This window comes from Ahaetulla prasina, chromosome 4 (genome assembly GCF_028640845.1).
Source record: "Ahaetulla prasina isolate Xishuangbanna chromosome 4, ASM2864084v1, whole genome shotgun sequence".
NCBI lineage: Eukaryota > Metazoa > Chordata > Lepidosauria > Squamata > Colubridae > Ahaetulla > Ahaetulla prasina.
The window spans coordinates 122,231,907-122,249,210 of record NC_080542.1 but is presented as its reverse complement, the minus strand read 5'-3'; the positions used below and the strand labels follow the sequence as shown (position 1 = coordinate 122,249,210).

At 41.2% G+C, this 17,304-nt stretch overlaps 1 protein-coding gene across 2 annotated transcripts in view; it reads right to left on the bottom strand.

Moving 5' to 3' along the window:
- FAM171A1 (family with sequence similarity 171 member A1) overlaps nucleotides 1–15,593 on the bottom strand; it is a 116,625-nt gene extending 101,032 nt beyond the window's left edge. For both annotated transcript variants that reach the window (XM_058179913.1, XM_058179914.1), the window contains exon 1: nucleotides 15,128–15,593. In XM_058179913.1, coding sequence (XP_058035896.1) covers nucleotides 15,128–15,230 — 103 coding nt within the window. In that variant the 5' untranslated portion in view covers nucleotides 15,231–15,593. The remainder of the gene's footprint in view (nucleotides 1–15,127) is intronic.
- Between the last annotated feature and the right edge of the window lie 1,711 nt (nucleotides 15,594–17,304).

Genomic DNA, 17,304 nt, shown 5'->3' with positions numbered 1-17,304 from the left:
GGCCGGCAAACAAGGCCAGGCGGCCCCCAATGGGAGGATCTAAGAATTTGTCAGTGGTATCTGTGGTAGGGACGCCCCTTGCCACCTCGAAAGGACCGTTTGGGGGATCTCCGTTGACTAGGGGCCCCTTGCCTGTCCTGTGGCTGACCCTGACGGAACTGGAAATAACGCTGGGACCGGAACCCTGATGCCCCCAGATCTGAGCTCCGAAAGGGCCGAAGGGCTGTGAAAGTAGAAGGACGGGCATCCGACCTACGGGATAGACTGGGGAGGATCTTATATTTATCCTTGGTCTCAATGAGCAGGAGTTCAAAGGGAGCTCCGAAGAGCTTGTCGCCTGAATAAGGGGCAGAGGCCAATCGCCACTTACTCTTGGCATCTGCCTGCCATTGGCGTGCCGCCACTGCAGAACCTATGGCCTTTGCTGAGAAGCAAGAAGCATTCATGGTGGCGTCCGCTGAATACTCTAAGGCTGCAACTATCTTGTTTATGTCCTGATGGGACCTTACATCAGAAGCAGGTAGCCGTTCTTGTAATTGTTTAATCCAAAGAAGGGAGGCCCTACTGAAAAAGAACGATGCAAGAGATGCCTTAATAGACCAAGCAGATGCTTGATGTGCCTTAAATAATGAGGCCTCTGATCGTTTATCTTCTGGCCGGAAGCTTTCCTCAGGGGGACCTGTCATTATCGTAGGAACTGATATAGCTGCCACCGGTGGATCAACTGATGGGACCTGAAGCATATTGGTTAATTCAGGGGCTACATTATACCAGCGCCTGTCTGATATATTAGGATTGGGCCCCGAAGCCGGTGCTGTCCACCGGCGGCTGACAACATCCCTAAACATCTTAGGGGCAGAAACGTCCTCAGTGTCTGGTGTGGGATCCTCAAATAAGGGGATTGAAGCCTGATTAGGCTGGCCAGAGCTATCAGAAGAAATAGGACGAGGAGTTCCAAGACCCGTGGTAGCCTTAGCTTTATGGAGGAGAGAGCGGAATAGTTGTGGCTGAAACAAGCCCACGAACGATGGCTGATCTGGAGCTAGAGCCTCATCGTCAGATAAATCCAAGTCTCTAACATCTTCCTCCACAAATGAAACATGGCTGGGAGAAGCCTCTGAATGAGCTAAGGCATGGGATTGGCCCTGGTCCACTGATAAATGTGACTGACAATCGCCAGCCATAGCACTCTCTGAAACCCACAATTCAGTCCTGCGTTGCAATTCAGCCGCTAGGGCCTTTTGGATGGCTGTCTGAATCATAGCAGATAATTCAGGGGAAACTATAGGATCAGATCCCGAAGTTGCCCTAGATTCCTCCTTGTCCTCCCTAGTTGCCCTGGATTCCTATATGTTCTCTTCAGCAGGGGGAATAAGCTGCTGAGGTTGAGGAATTTCAGCCTGAGTTGGATTGGGATCAGATTCCTGAATGGGACCAAAAAGCCTCTCATTCACTCCACCGGTTCTAGAGGGAGAGTCTCCATCTGGGGATAATGCCACAGAAGCCCCCTGGGCCTGGTACAGGAGTCAAAGGACTCTGAATAACTGGGGCTCTGCACCTGAGGACTGTCTTGCAGGAGGTGAAGGTAAAGGTGGGGCTTGTATCAGATTAGAAGTACGGATGACCTTTTCAATGGCCTTTTCCATAGCTCTGTGCCTTTTCTGAGCTTCCTTTTCTGCAGCTTTGGAAGGCTTATCTGATTTAGAAGAAAGTGTCTGTGAAGCCCTGGCCTTTTTAGAGGAATGAGAAGGCCCTGCAACTTCCCTAGAAGGAAGACCCCTCTTGGAAGGACGGTTGGAATTAGTGGCAGCCATTTTGAAGCCTCCCAGGACTAGGCCTCTAATTGCCACGTGGAGAGGGAAGTGGTGGCTATGGTCTGTTGGTTTAATTTCTAAGGCCTCCTGTACCAATAAATTGAAATAAAACTAAATGAAACTAATTAAAACTCTCACAAGAGGGCGATCTCACTCAAGTCAAATGAAGCTCCTTCCTTGCTTGCTGAAGCTCCGATGTCTCTCCTCAGCCGATGAGCCTTTGATGGTGCCCGTGAGGCTTGAAAACAGCCAGGGGCTTGCCTCTCCTTCCTGTGCAGCTGCAGTCAGCGCCAGGCAATTAGTACGGGATCGGATGCCTCCGAGAGCCCCGAACAGAATCCAGGAGTGAGGGAGGTGCCCAGGAGTGCTGCTGCGAAGCGAAGCTCTACCGGTCGGTAGAGCAAAAGCTGCAATCCAGCCTTCAGCGGTTTCCAGCATGAGCCGTTCGCGCTGCTATCAGCGGAGGCCTCAATCAGCTCCCTGGGAGGCTCCACTATTCCGCCCAAAGTGGCTTCAGCGGGATTGGGCGTGAGCCCTTCTCGCTGGCAAGGAGGTACCTGATGGAATTAATCCTCCTTGAGCTGGCACCGACAGACTGCGAAATACAAGGAAATCCTATGCCTACAATACAATAAATTGATTTATCAGCAGCTCAGCAAGATATGTCTTGTCTGATCTAACTGAGTCTGAATGCTGGGAAGCAGAAGGAAGAGGAGGAGCTTCTCAACTGGCAGACTCAGTCGTCATCAGACAGGAGTCATCCCAATCTGACTGCTGGCCCAGCAATCGAGGAGAACAGAGCACGCAGAGGCAAAAAATGGGGCACGAGGAGGCAGTAATAGGCAGCAGTGATCCCCGCAGCCTGGAACAACTGATCGCTGGTATTCTGGGAGGCTGATCCAACCGCCAATCAGCTGCTTGTGCTAAATCAGGCTTTGCTGAAGCTGACCAGGCTATTTATTGTTTGCTGCTTGCTGCAAGGAGGGAAATTGCTGGGAGGCAGAGGCTGGCAGATGGGCAAGAGTTTGGGAATATTTGCTCTATAAGACGCACAGACCTTTCTACCCACTTTTGGGGGTATTAAAGTGCATCTTGTAGACTGAAAAATACAGTATTTCTCTGTTACTCATAATAACGCTGCGCAATAATAAGTCTGTACACTGGAGTAAATCAATTACAGCTATCATTTCAGGAACTCAGTGAATGCTGTTGCAAAATGGACAACATTTTTAGAGCTAATCTTTATGATGTATTTGTGAAGCTGTAATTAGATTATTTTAAGGTTAAGTGCAATAAGTACATATGTAATATATGCTAACTACCCCTAAAATGACTTCATATATCTGGCTTTTGAGTGGCATGCTGGGCCCATTTTTCAAAAACGGGTATGCCCATGAGAAATATAAAATTTATTTATTTAAAATTAAATACATAATATATTTTATTCATATAATTATTTCTCATTTAGCCGCCTCATTTTCTCATTTTAAACATTACAATTCAATAGTTGCTTGCCTGTGCCTTACAGCTCTAATTTAAATTGTCATTTAACAGCAGGAGTGCAAATTTTAAAGTCAGAACTCAAAAGCAAATGAAATCAAACATTTTTTAAAAGTCAGCTTTATTTTTTCACACTGTTTATGTACAGGAGTGGGTTGGCACAAACAGCTCTTATTTCCTACTTTTGTCAAAGGTCTAGAACAGTTGTCATGGTGCCTGTGCCAAAAATACCTTAATTTAAATATTTGTACCTTACTTTAGTGGTAAGGTTGATGGCATCATTGTGGTGCCTGATGTTTTCCAGTTTTAATTTACTATGCAGTGGTATTTAAGGATGCCCAACTAGCTCTCATATCGTAAAACCAGGGAAAAGTGGTGGTTGTGACAGTACAGGAGACTTTGTAGCTGTGACACTGTTCTGGAGATAACTGAATGCAAATGTCTTTTTATAAAACTGGCAAATACTATAAGCTAAGAAGTGACTGCCTAGTACTGTAGTCGTTTCCTCTAACTAATAGATGCCATCTCATGGCTGATATTGGCGCTTCTATTTTTGGGGGACTTCAATTTCCATGCCAAAGTTTGATGATTCATGTTTGATGAAGTTTATAACTTCATAGCCTACATAGCAGCCAAAAGGCCTTTACAAGCTACCTCAGCAGAAAGGTATGTTGTTGCCTAGGATTAAGTCAATCCTTTGTGGGATAGGTTCTATCACCTGAGGGCTTCATCCATGTTCTTCCTGATTTTGGGAGAAATGGCTGGGTCAGAAAAATGGTCAATGCTTCTTTGAAATAGGCGTCCATTCCATTTATTTCAAAAGAGGTGATTGCACACTCTCCTTTGACCTAGCTGTTTATGGTTGAGAAAGTAATGGTGGCAGCTCAGTCTAGAAAAAAAAGATTATTTGGACTTCTGCAAGGTATAATGCAGATCTAGTTGTGGGATGGATATAGCATCCCACAACTGTGGTTGTCCTGGCAATGGCTTTCATGTAGATCTCAACGGATGAGATGAAGTGTTGGTAGTGGTCCTATTAAATCTCTTAGACTTAGAGCATGTTTCCGATGGATATCTGGGGGACTTCTATTAATTGTGTATCTTTTATTTATTTATATCCCACTTTTAATATAATCATCACTACTCAAGAGTTGGACAGAACTGATAAGAAAAATGTTTGCCTTTTAAGGTCTCCACTAGCCAAAATTGGTAAGAATTCTAATCCATTACTTCTTGAATGCTGGATTAATACTGTTCCAGGTTAAATTCATATTGATTCCTTCTCAGTGCTCACATATTGTTGACTTAATATGCTATTTAAATGCTATTATCAGATATAAAAAGATAAAAAGGAAACTTGAAAATACATGGTGCCTATGTTAGGATGAATATGACTTTAAAAAGGAATTTCTGGTAGGGTGAGCGATTTCCAACCTATGCATAGGTTAAGTCTTGTGTCATCATCGGTCACTGTAACACATATCTAAACCAGGAATGAAATTCAGCAGGTTCTAACAGGTTCTGGAGAAACAGTAGTGGAAATTTTGAGTAGTTTGGAGAACCATCAAATACCACTTCTGGTTGGCCCCAGAGTGGAGTAGAAATATTCATCCCCCAGGAGTGGGGAGGGAATGGGGATTTTGCAGTATCCTTCCCCTGGAGTGGGGTGGGAATGGAGATTTTGCAATATCCTTCTCCTGCCATGCCCAACAAGCCATGCCCACAGAACCGGTAGGGAAAATTTTTGAATTTCACCCCTGATCTAAACATTATCCTCAACCTACCTTTTGATTACCATTTGATCATCACAACAATTTTATGATCCTTTCAGAACAGTTGTCTCCAACTTGATGTCCTCCAGATGCACTTGAGTGCAACCTCCATAAACTGAAGCCAGAAGCTTCCAATAAGGATTTCAGTATACCTCATCTGGATATCACTAAACGGAGGGTTGTTATTTAGAGATTGCACCTTTTGCATTATTACCAAAGCAATTTACATTAAATATAGCTTTTATTCTGAGCTGAGGTGGCGCAGTGGTTAGAGTGCAGCACTGCAAACTATTTCAGCTGACTGATAGCTGCAATTTGGCAGTTCAAATCTCACCGGCTCAAGTTGGACTTAGCCTTCCATCCTTCTGAGGTTGGTAAAATGAGGACCCAGATTGTTGGGGGGAAAATGCTGACTCTGTAAAACTGCTTAGAGAGGGCTGTAAAAGCACTATGAAGCGGTATATAAGTGTTATTGCTATTCAGCCCAATAATGTCCCTATTACTGTGTTATTCTCCAATGTAGATAATCTAAAACGTGTTCTCCAAACTCTGGGTTGTGGTCCACTACTGGGCCATGGCCTGTTTGGAACTGGGCCATGCAAGTGGCTGGCAGGCGCATGCACATGCGGGAAGGCTCCCTCGCATGAGTGGCATCCACTTGTGATTATGTGCTAAGCTCCCTTGTGTAAGCAGTGGCTGCTTGTGCTCATCTGCCGCTCACATAAAAGAGCTGTGCACACTTGCACGTACCCGTCTGTCACCACAGGGAACTATTCCCTCTCCTCACTTCTGCTGGGCCACCAAGCCAGAAAGATTGGGGATCGCTGATCTAGAATGTACAGATAGTCCTCATTTATTGATTGCCTTGTTTAGTAACCATTTGAAATTACTATTTTTGGAAAAAACTAGCTTTGCAACTATCCTCACATTTATGACCATTGCAGTGTCCTGCAGTCATGTAATTTGTTCACAAATAGCTTCCAGGAAGCAAAATGGAGAATGTGGAAGTGAAATCACATGATGTCCCCCTTAATGACCAGTGATTCACTTAACAATGTAAGTGGAAGTGATGTAAGTCCATCACTGTCACATAATTTTTGCTTCACAACTATGGCACATAGCGACAGAGTTACCAGTCCTGATGATGCTTGATAAAAAGATTACCTATAGTATTAACTCCTTCTTTCTACCACCTGTTGTGATTTTAATAGCACTATATTTTAGTTGCACAGATATTTTTCTCATCATTTTTTGCTGAATTTTAAATGCTTGTTTTCAAAGAAATAGCAATAGCACTTAGACTTATATACCACTTCATAATGCTTTTACAGCCCTCTCTAAGCAGTTTTACAGAGTCAGCATATTGCCCCCAACAATCTGGGTCCTCATTTTACCCACCTCAGAAGGACGGAAGGCTGAGTCATGCTTGAGCCTCATGAGATTCGAACTGCCAAATTGCAGTCAGCCGCAGTCAGCAGAAATAGCCTGCAGTATTGCATTCTAAATACTGAGCCACCACGGCAATAGAAATAGGGTAGCAGGGAAAAACAGGAACTTGGCAATGAAACGTTCCATTTACAGGAGAGGTAAATATAGGATGTATCGTAAGTAGAGATATAGGAAAAACAGACACAAAGTCCACAAAGTGCTAACACTGAAACAAATGAGAGTTCTATGCATGAAGAAAGACAAAGATAACATTAGCACCTATTGTGCAAACAGATTGTGTGTTCTCTCCACTTCTTTCTCTATACCAACGACTGCATCTCAAAGGACCTCTCGGTTAAAGTACTGAGGTTTGCAGATGATACAACAATGATTGGTCTCATTCGAGACAACAAATTATGTGCATTCAGACGGGAAGTTGAACAACCAGCCTTGTAGTGCAGCAGAACGATCTTGAACTAAACACCCTCAAAACTGTAGAAATGATAAGCCCTCCTATTCGACCACCTCTTACAATACTAGACAGGTAGCAATAGTAGAGACTTTCAAGTTTCTAGGTTCCATAATATCTCAAGACTTAAAATGGACACCTAACATTAAAAATGTCATCAAAAAAGCACAACATAGAATGTTCTTCCTATGCCAACTCAAAAACCTCAGAATACCCAAGGAGCTGCTGATTCAGTTCTACAAAGGAATTATTGAGTCATTTGCACCTCTATAACTGTCTGGTTTGGCACTGCAACTAAATACCGCATATTTTGGAATATAAGATGCACCTTTCCCCCCCTTAAAAGGCGGTGAAAATTTAGGTGCATCTTATATGGGACCGCCTACTGCCGGCCTCTATCTCCCAGCGTCCGGTGCGTTCCCACAGAGAGGGACTCCTCAGGGTGCCGTCAGCCAAACAATGTCAACTGGCGTCCCCCAGGGGGAGGGCCTTCTCTGTGGGGGCTCCTACCCTGTGGAACGAGCTTCTCCTCGGGCTTCGACAACTACCTGACCTTAGGACCTTTCGCCGCGAACTTAAAACCTATTTATTTCATATGGCTGGACTGGCCTGATTCTTAAATTTTTAAATTTTAATTGTGGGTTTTAAATTGTTGTAATTTGTATGGGGTGTAGTGTTATTTTAAATTTCGGGCATATTTGAATCAGTTTTTTAAGGGTTGTTTTAATTATGGTGTATATTTCTGTTTTGTATTTTACTTGCCTGTTCACCGCCCTGAGTCCTTCGGGAGAAGGGCGGTATACAAATTAAATTATTATTATTATTATTATTATTATTATTATTATTATTATTATTATTATTATTATTATTATTATTATTATTATTATTATACACCAAATGTAGGCCTGCCCACCCACTGGCCCCCACCCTTTGGCCTCTGCCTCCCAGCAATTTACTCCTTGCAGCAAGCAGCAAGAAGAAACAGTCCATTTCAGCTTCAGCACAGCCTAATTAGCACATGTTGATTGTCCGTTGGATCGGCCTCCCAACTCTCAGCTGTTTTGCGGGGGCCTCTGCTGCTTGCTGCAAGGAGGTAAATTGCTGGGAGCAGATTTTTTTTTCTTGAGCTGATCAAGCTATGCTGAAAACAAACATGAAAATAAAGCAGGCTATTTGCTGTTTACTGCGATGAGGCAAAATTGCTGGGAGGCAAAGGCAGAGACAGATTTCTTTTTCTTGTATTCCTCACCAAAAAAGGTAGGCGTGTCTTATAGTCCAGAGTGCCTTACACTCTGAAAAATATGGTAAGACAGACACAGACTTCACCGAATAGTTAGAACAGCAAAAACCCCAATTGCTACCAGCCTGCCTCCCATTGAGGAATTTCATGAGTCAGAAAGAGGACTGTGTAAATATCTTCAGACCCCTCTCAACCTGGACATAAACTGTTTAAACTTCTTCCCTGAAGATGACACTAGAGGCATTGCATGCCAAAACATCTAGACACAAGGACAGTTTCCCTCCATGCCATTCTTTTGCTAAACAACTAATTTCCACAACTGTCAAAATTTGCTAAACTGCCTAATAGGGCTGTATTACTATTATCCTTCTCATTTTTCCTATTACCTATTTCTTAGCTTCTTATGACTATAACTTTGTTGCTTATAGCAATAGCAATAGCACTTAAGACTTATATACCCCTTTATAATGCTCTACAGCCCTCTCTAAGCGGTTTACAGTCAGCATATTATTTAGTACTCTAGTTGATTGCTTATTTAGTAACCTAAGACTATCACTGAGCATTGTATCTTATAGTTTATGATGAATGTATTTTATGACTATAATTATGTTTTATTATGATTTATCACTTGTTGCTTGTATGTACACCGAGAGCTTATGTGGCAGAGACAAATTCCTTGTCTGCCCAATCACACTTGACCAATAAAGAATTCTAATTTTTAAAGGACTAAAGATTAGAAAAACCTTTGCTCTTCCTGAGCTTAAGAAGCCTGCATATAAAGAACTTCTGGCATTTTAAAGATTTCCAGGAATTTTATGTGTTATAGCAATGTTTCCCAATCACAACAAATTTAAGATGTATCGGCTTGAACTCCCATAGTTCCCCAGCTGGGGGGTTCTTGGAGTTAAAGTCCACATATCTTAAAGCTGCTGAGGTTGAGAAATGTTTGAATTAGAGAATCATTTCTTTAAACACATTAAATATTGGGAAATGCTATATATATCAGTGATCCACACTTGTTTTAAGTAACAGAGTCAAATGTTTAAGAAAAGCTAGTTTTTTAGCCTCATTCTAGTCTAAGCTGAACAAATAAGAGGTAAGCACAGCAACTCTTCTCAGCAATGTAAGTTATGTAACTTGTCCAAGTAAATCTAACACGGAAACGGGTGGTGGTGGTAACCTCAACCTCAATAAAATCCTAAAAGAACAAGTCTACAGATCATGCTGGAATTCTTCTTTAAAGTTTTCCGGAAACTATCCACTATAACAGGGGTCTCAAAGTTGATTTAATTGAGGGCTGCATCAGGGTTGTGTTTGACTATGGGGGGCTGGATACTGTAAACAGATTTTTAAATTATGTATAATTTTATTTTGCAGCTATTATGCATTTATTGCTCATACAGACATACATTTAGTTATATTTAGCTTAAATAATCTTAATAATTTGCTTGCTTTTAATCTATGACATTGTATTACAATTTAAGCACACATTTTAATAATTTTCTTTTTAAAAAATCGAACACTGTATATATAATAAGTGGCTTTTTCCAAAAGAAACATTCTTTCATATAAATACAAAAATACTGTACTTATTATTTACAAAGCCAAAATTGCTTAGTTCTACACCTGGAGACTTACAAAAGCCCAATCACTTTCTCCCTATTTAACAGATTATATTTCTCTGCCATATCATTTAAACATCTGAAAAATATTTTTTATTTCAAGATCTGTTCAGCATGAGCTATTGAGAAGATTCCTGTTTTGAGAAAAAGTATTGACACCATCATGAAACCAGGAGTCATTCTCATGAAAATAGTATGCTTATGTCTGAAAAGGAATTTTAGACAGCAGTTGAAAACTCAATGATTGCTCTCTATACCAGAATTTTTTTTACATAGTTCTGCATAGCTTCATCCAATCTATGTGTCCTCCCAATGTACGAACCAATTTCCAGGGTTCTCCAACCACCTAGTCATTGATGAGAATTCTGGAAATTGAACTAACTCCTAGAGAGTGCATTCAGTTGGGACCACTTATCCAGTAATTTGCTTGAAATCTGCTCTTCTATGTGGAACAATTTGCCATTTAGTTTAAATTAGTATAGGCAAGGCGCAGGCAAAAAAAGTGCATTATTGTACTTCAGTCTGTTAAAGGGTGCCATTTCTTGCCATTTTATATATATTAAGTCCATTTCACTTTTTATTTAAAAGCACTATAACATTTCCTTGCAATATTAGCCTAGAATAAGCTTCTGACTGAGATGATGGACAGAAATTGGCAGTTGAGCTATATTTCCATGCAGATAATAGGAAACATCCTTCATTATATTTGAAAGAGCAGGAATTAGAAAAGGATAAGTTAACTGGCACATAACCCTTCAATAGTTCCCATCACTCTTCATTCCACAATATCTGAACCCTGAAATAGCTACCTCTCTCTGCCTTACAGAAGAAATGGTCCTTCTGCATTTTGCTTTATTTTCTTGGTAAGCTCATTATGGACCAATCAGCTATCGATAAAATAGAATAAAAATCTCTCTCTCAGGAGTTACTGCAGTGGAGAAATTAAAAAAAATCAAGATGTTTCCCAAGACCACGCAATCAAAGCACCTTCCTCTCTTTTAACTGCATGGCACACCTTTTTTTTAAAGTTGATTTTTACAATCACACAACTGAAGGCTGTTAATGCAGTCTGTTATTAACAGCAGCTGCCTGCAATTACCGCAGGTTCTAGTCCCACCAGGCCCAAGGTTGACTCAGCCTTCCATCCTTTATAAGGTAGGTAAAATGAGGACCCAGATTGTTGGGGGCAATAAGTTGACTTTGTATATAAATATACAAATAGAATGAAGACTATTGCTAACATAGTGTAAGCCGCCCTGAGTCTTCGGAGAAGGGCGAGATATAAATGCAAATAAATTTTTTTTAAAAAAATGTCCCTTACTGCATCTCTTACATAATTAAGTGTTAAAGTTCCCCATACCATGTCAAGCCATTGGTCTATTTCAGAATTAGGTATATTATGGTAGCTGGAGGACCTGCTTAATAGTTTTGGAAGGACATAAGAAATATAAAAAATAGATACAACTACAACAAAGATATGGACAAGGCTGAGAATTTTGGGAGTTTTAGCTCTAACATTATATGGTTTATCTAAATGGTTGCTAGGAATTGAAAATGACAGCACATAATCAATCAAACCACAATACTGTGAGAAATTTAGGAATCACAACCCTAATGCAAACAGAAAAAGGCAGGAACTTCTGCATATCAATGAAGCTTAAAGCATTTTGGGGATAGAAGTTCTGATCTTCCTAGTATTTCAGGGTTTGCTGTCTCTCCTCCTGAAATTTAATTAAATAAGTTATAATACTAATGTAAGATATGAAGGTTTTATTTTTAACAAAGGAATGAATTTTAACAACAAATAGAAGCTTGACTTTGATCAACTCACCCCTACCATCTTAAATGATTTTTCCTATAGAACAACCTTTCTAAAATGTAGTGTCTTCAGTGTTTCTATCATCCCCAACCACCCATTAAGGCTATTAAATTATTTTGATGTTTGCATTCACATATGTGGAGGAAATTTTAAAAAAAAATCCATTAGATGGGATATTTGTGGAGTACGTCTGGATTTTCAACAATTGAGACAAATTTGACTGCTTTAGTTAGCATAAATCAATGTCTGCTGCTCATTCAAGAGTGACATAGCTGAAAGCAGAAAAGAGGTCAAGTTTTCAAAGAGAGAGACAGTCTTCAATACAATAGCTGTATAACACAGGTATATGGACAAAGCTATCCTTCTTTAAAACTCTCCTTGATTTATAAATCAAACTATTTTATAGTAGCTGCAATCTGTTCCTTTTTCCAAGAAACTGAATTAAAACACAGATAAATCATATTTCTTTGAGAATAAGAGCCTAAGAAGACATAGCCAATGAAAAATGAATATAGAAGTGATTTAACTAATGTGTGAGGAATTTATCTAGAGGAATTTATCTAGAAGAATTTATTATTTACATTTATTGCTGCTTTGTATGGAAATAGCTACATTAAAGACAACTGAACGTTCAAGAACTGAAAACTGAAGTTCAAACTAAGAGAATAAATATTGTTTAAGGTATGACAAAAGAAAAAAAAGATTGATTATAAACAGTAAGAATTGTGTTACTAGGTCAGTATGTTAGGTCTCATTTAACATTCTCTTTCTGCAGTGGCTAACTCAATACTTTAGGAAACTTACAAATCATATGGGAGTGTTATGCAAATAATATCTTCCAGCTCACATCCCACAATATCTAGTACTGTCCCAAAAGCATAGTCCCTCAGATACTCAAAATAATTATATAACCAAAGAGATTTAGAACAATGATTTAGAAATGGTAATGGCAACTATTGTCATTCCTCTTTTTTTGAGGGCACAATGAGGCCAATTAAAGGTTAATAATCTTTGCTTGCATATTTTCCCTCTAAAACCTAGTAGGGGGCAGGACTCTGCTGTGATTCCCTGTCAATCCATATTATTTGAAGAACTTTATTATCTTGCACTGGTGGAATCACAGAAGGTAAGTATAAAGGGCATCATCTATTCCAACCTCTGCAATGTGCAGAAAAGATACAGTTAAGCTGCTTGCCAAGCCACTTCCTAAAAAAAACCATCAAGAAACTGACATATCACAACCTGTAGAGTAGATGTTTCTACTGGTATCACCATCAAGAAATTTTTAGTTTTATTTAAGGGAAATCTTGGTAGTTGCAATATATACCCATTATTTCTGGTTCTAGTTTCCATGGCAATGAAATCTAGCTTCAGAATGCCTTCCCTATAGCACCTTTTTATGTACCTGAACACTGATAGTGTATCTCCCCTTAGTTTTCTTTTCTCCAGACTGAAAATTCAAGCTCCTTCACTTTATTCTGGCAAAACAGTTTGTCGAGTCGCTGTATTTTCTGAAAATGTGGTGCCCATAATCATGTATGGGCTACAGGTATGGACATGAGAATTAAAAGCATTTTTCTACAAAAATAAAAAAACAAAATTTGATTTCAATTAATTTGTTGATATTTCATCATCTAACAGATAATTAGTTGTCACTGAGATATAAAAGTTTGCTTTAATAATATAATCCTCAATAGATCAAATAGTTTGGAAGAGGTTTCTTTCTAAAATATATAGAGAGAGGGCCAAGGAGGACAGTTAACTTTACCCAAAAATTAAGATAAGAATTGCAATTGAGAAACATTATTTAATTTCTCCACTTATCTTCTTCCTATTATATCCAGAGCAGTATTCAATAAATAAAGAACCATCAATAAAACCAGCTATCTTTACAGATTGTACATGTTTTAAAAAGTTAATTTGAAAAAAAAAATCAAACTGAAAGGCTGGTAATTATTATCCTATAGATGACTGAGTGATGAAGATGCATCTTCTAAAGAAAGATAGTGATGGAACCAGCCATTGAGAAAGTCCTCGTAGAGCCACCATAATGTCAACCAGATCAAAAGTGGAACCATGAGCAGGGCCTTCATTCCAGATTTGAGTGCAAGGACTGAATTGCACCAAGTGATTTAAGTATATTGTCCATTTCCAAAACTGTCATAGAACAATTATTACACAGGTGAATTTTATTGTTAATAGTGAAGCAGTTTGTATTTAGAAAAAAATGGCTTTTATCAAATGAATTAACCCAAATGCTAATTTCCTATTTCATTTTAGCAAAATCCACATCCTCTGTAGCTTTTGGTTCACAAAGTTTTTTTTGTTACATAAGATCATACAAGCACTGGATTTTTGTTTTAGACTAACATATGAAGATATGAGAATCCTCACAGTAATCTTAGCCAATTCCAAAAACGAGCAGTTTTAGCAGGCATTTCTAGCATGACACACACTGGTTTTGTATTTTTCTTTGTATACCTACAAAAAGGCATCACTGAAGATTGCAGGTTGAGGAGTTCCAAACCCTGTTTCCCAACAGATTTCAGAGAAAGCAAAGAAACTTTCCAGGGGCTATTTTAGTACATCCCATTGCCAACTCAGGTCCATGAAGGTTGAACCACACAAGAACATCTGACAGAGCAACCTTGTCCAAATCTGTCCCCTCATGATGAGTTATATATACTACAATATTCAGTCACGGTTCTATGTGTGGCTCATGGGATTTGTAGTTCAACACATAGGGATACAAACAAGTTATGGAAAAGCATTTTGTCCGGAAATGACCTCTTACCCCAAATATAGTACTGAACACAAAATCTAACAGATACTTATTTTCCTATCTAGAACACCATACGCAATATGCCTGCCTTTTTCTTAATTGTAATGCATCAGCGTGCTGAAATCAAGAAGGCCCTCCCGCACTGCACACATCAGGGAAAGGTGAATCTTTCAAGAGGAAACAATTGAGGAGGGAGGGAGGATGAAGGCAATGCCGATCGCCGTAGCATCGCGGCTGCTCTGCTGCTAGAGGGAGAGAACCCAACACTTTGGCACAGAAAGCCAGCCAAGGGTGAAAATGAAGATCCTGTGCGGGCAGGGGGCGGGGAACGAGCCCCAGAGCAACAAAGCGGAAAAAGGTTTTGCAAGCACAAAGCCCAACTCCGGTAACAAAAGCCCCCAGGCTGCTCCTTAGCCAGGCGCTCCGCCGGCGCCGCTTCGGCAGCTTCTCTCGGCCGCGCTGGTGGCAATAACGGGCACCGCCCCCTTTCTGGGCAAGAACCGAAGGTGGCTCGGATCGGTTTTGTTCCTTGCAGCCAGCCGCTGCAGCCGCTCCCGGATCCCCACACAATACTCTCAGTTCTCGGGGACCCTGCCCGAACGGGGCGGCTGCGCTTCGCTGCCGCCGCACACAAAAGCGTGCCCGCGGCCCCTGCCCCACTTGTCTCCTGTCCTCACCGACCTTGAGCCGCATCGGGCGCCGCCAAGGTTTTGGTCACCGCCTTCCACACGTTGCAGCCCAGTAGGCAGAGGAGAAATGCCGCCGCCGCCGCCGTCCTACTCATTTTTCCCCTGCCGTGGCAACCGCTGCCGCTGCCGCCGGGAAAGGAAGAGGAGGCGGGGAGGGAGGGGACCGTCGGAGCCGCTGCCCAAGAGGAGGTAGGAGGAGGTGTGAAGAGAACGCATCAGAAGCTGGCTTCCTCCGCGTGGCCCACCGTGATGCCCCTTGCCCACGCCGGAGGCTGCAGCTGCCGCTTCCGCTGGAGAGGCCGCATTGTCACCTTCGCGCTGAGCGCCGGCACCGCTGCGCGGGCCTCGGTTGCAGCGCGATGGCGGAGGGGGCTGCAAGGGGAAACGAACAGCGGGTGGCTCTCCCTAAAGAGGCAGCTAGGCTCCTCCACCATCCTCAGTTTGCTTAACCCCTTCCTTCCTTTCTCTCTCCCTTCCACGGCTCTCTCCTCAGCTCAGAGAAGAGGAGCCAGCCAGAACTTCGCAGCTCCCCCTGCTGACTAGCTCGGGTGTCGTTTTCACCATTGCGCCCCAGAAGCCGAGAGCTTGGAGTGACATTGGGTTAGTATTGCAGGAGTTAAAACACTGGTGGTCTATTTAAGAACTGGTCTATACAACTTACCTGTAACACTATGCAAGCAGAAACACTTTATTTTGGTGTGTCTTCCAGTTAGTCTTACTGTAGTCCTGGCGACTGCCTGGACAAGTCCCTGCAGTTTGATGCAGTGGTGAAATCAATTTTTTTTACTACCGGTTCTGTAGGTGAGGCTTAGTGGGCGTGGCTTAGTGGACGTGGCAGGGGAAGGATACTGCAAAATCCCCATTTGTCTCCCCATTCCTGGGGCAAGGATATTGCAGAATCTCCATTCCCACCCCACTCTGGGGCCAGCCAAATGTGGTATTTGCCGGTTCTTTGAACCAGGGGTCTCCAACCTTGGCAACTTTAAGACTTGTGGACTTCAACTCCCAGAGTTCCTCAGCCAGTTTGCTGGCTGAGGAACTCTGGGAGTTGAAGTCCACAAGTCTTAAAGTTGCCAAGGTTGGAGACCCCTGCTCTGAACTACTCATGATTCTGCTGCCAATTCACCATACTGCTCAAAATTTCCGCTACCAGTTCTCCAGAACCTGTCAGAACCTGCTGGATTTCACCCCTGGTTTGGGGTGGGGGTTTCAGAAACAGTTGGCCATTTCTTGCTTCCTAGAACTGAGACAGAGTGATTGGCCCAAGGTTAGCCTGAGCCAAAAGTGGGACTAGATCTGGTTTCCACCCCAATGTTTTAACCGCTTACAAAAACAAACTGGCTATTCGAGGCTGGGGATGGGGTGTCAGGCACCTAGATTAGCAGAAACAAATTTCTGTGGAAGATTCATTGGACAGCCTAGCTTTATCAACAGTTAATGTTGCAATATTATCATGGGACAGGAATATTTGTCTCCATTTATATTTCTATTATGTAAAATTCCAACTTTTTTTTCCAGACAGTTATCAGCATTTATATTCTGAAGATATGCAAACAATGTTTTTTTATGTTACATGTCTATTTTTAACTTATTGCTAATATCATCAATATTTCAATCAATTATTACAAATAGCAAGAGTTACAATATTAGTAGAAAGCAAAGGGTAAATATTTTCAGAAAAAATAAATGTATATTCCATAATCGCCATACATGACATTTTTGGCATTAGCTATGAATGAGAGATGTGATTCATATTTAACAAAGTTATTAAAGTCAACATTTCATGCACCAATATAAACATCTCAAAATCTCTATTTTTGTGATAGGGTTTCCTGAATAAAAATAATGATAAAGATGGACGAGTATGTATATTGGATGAGTGTGAAATTCTTGGCAACAATAGTATGTAACCTCCTCGCACACAGACATTTGGATATAAACATTCTAAATTGACATGTAAATGGCGAGAAGTAAATTTGAAAAAATGAAAAGCTGGGCAAAATAAATTGAAAAAATTATTAAGTTCTACCTAAAACTATAGATTATATTTTAAACGTTTCCTTTTTTCTCCCTCTCTTCTTCTCCCTTCCTGCACTTGACTCCAGAACAACTTTGAACAGTTGTTCAAAGAACAGCTTAAACTAGAAAAAGAAAAGCACCTCAAGCTGC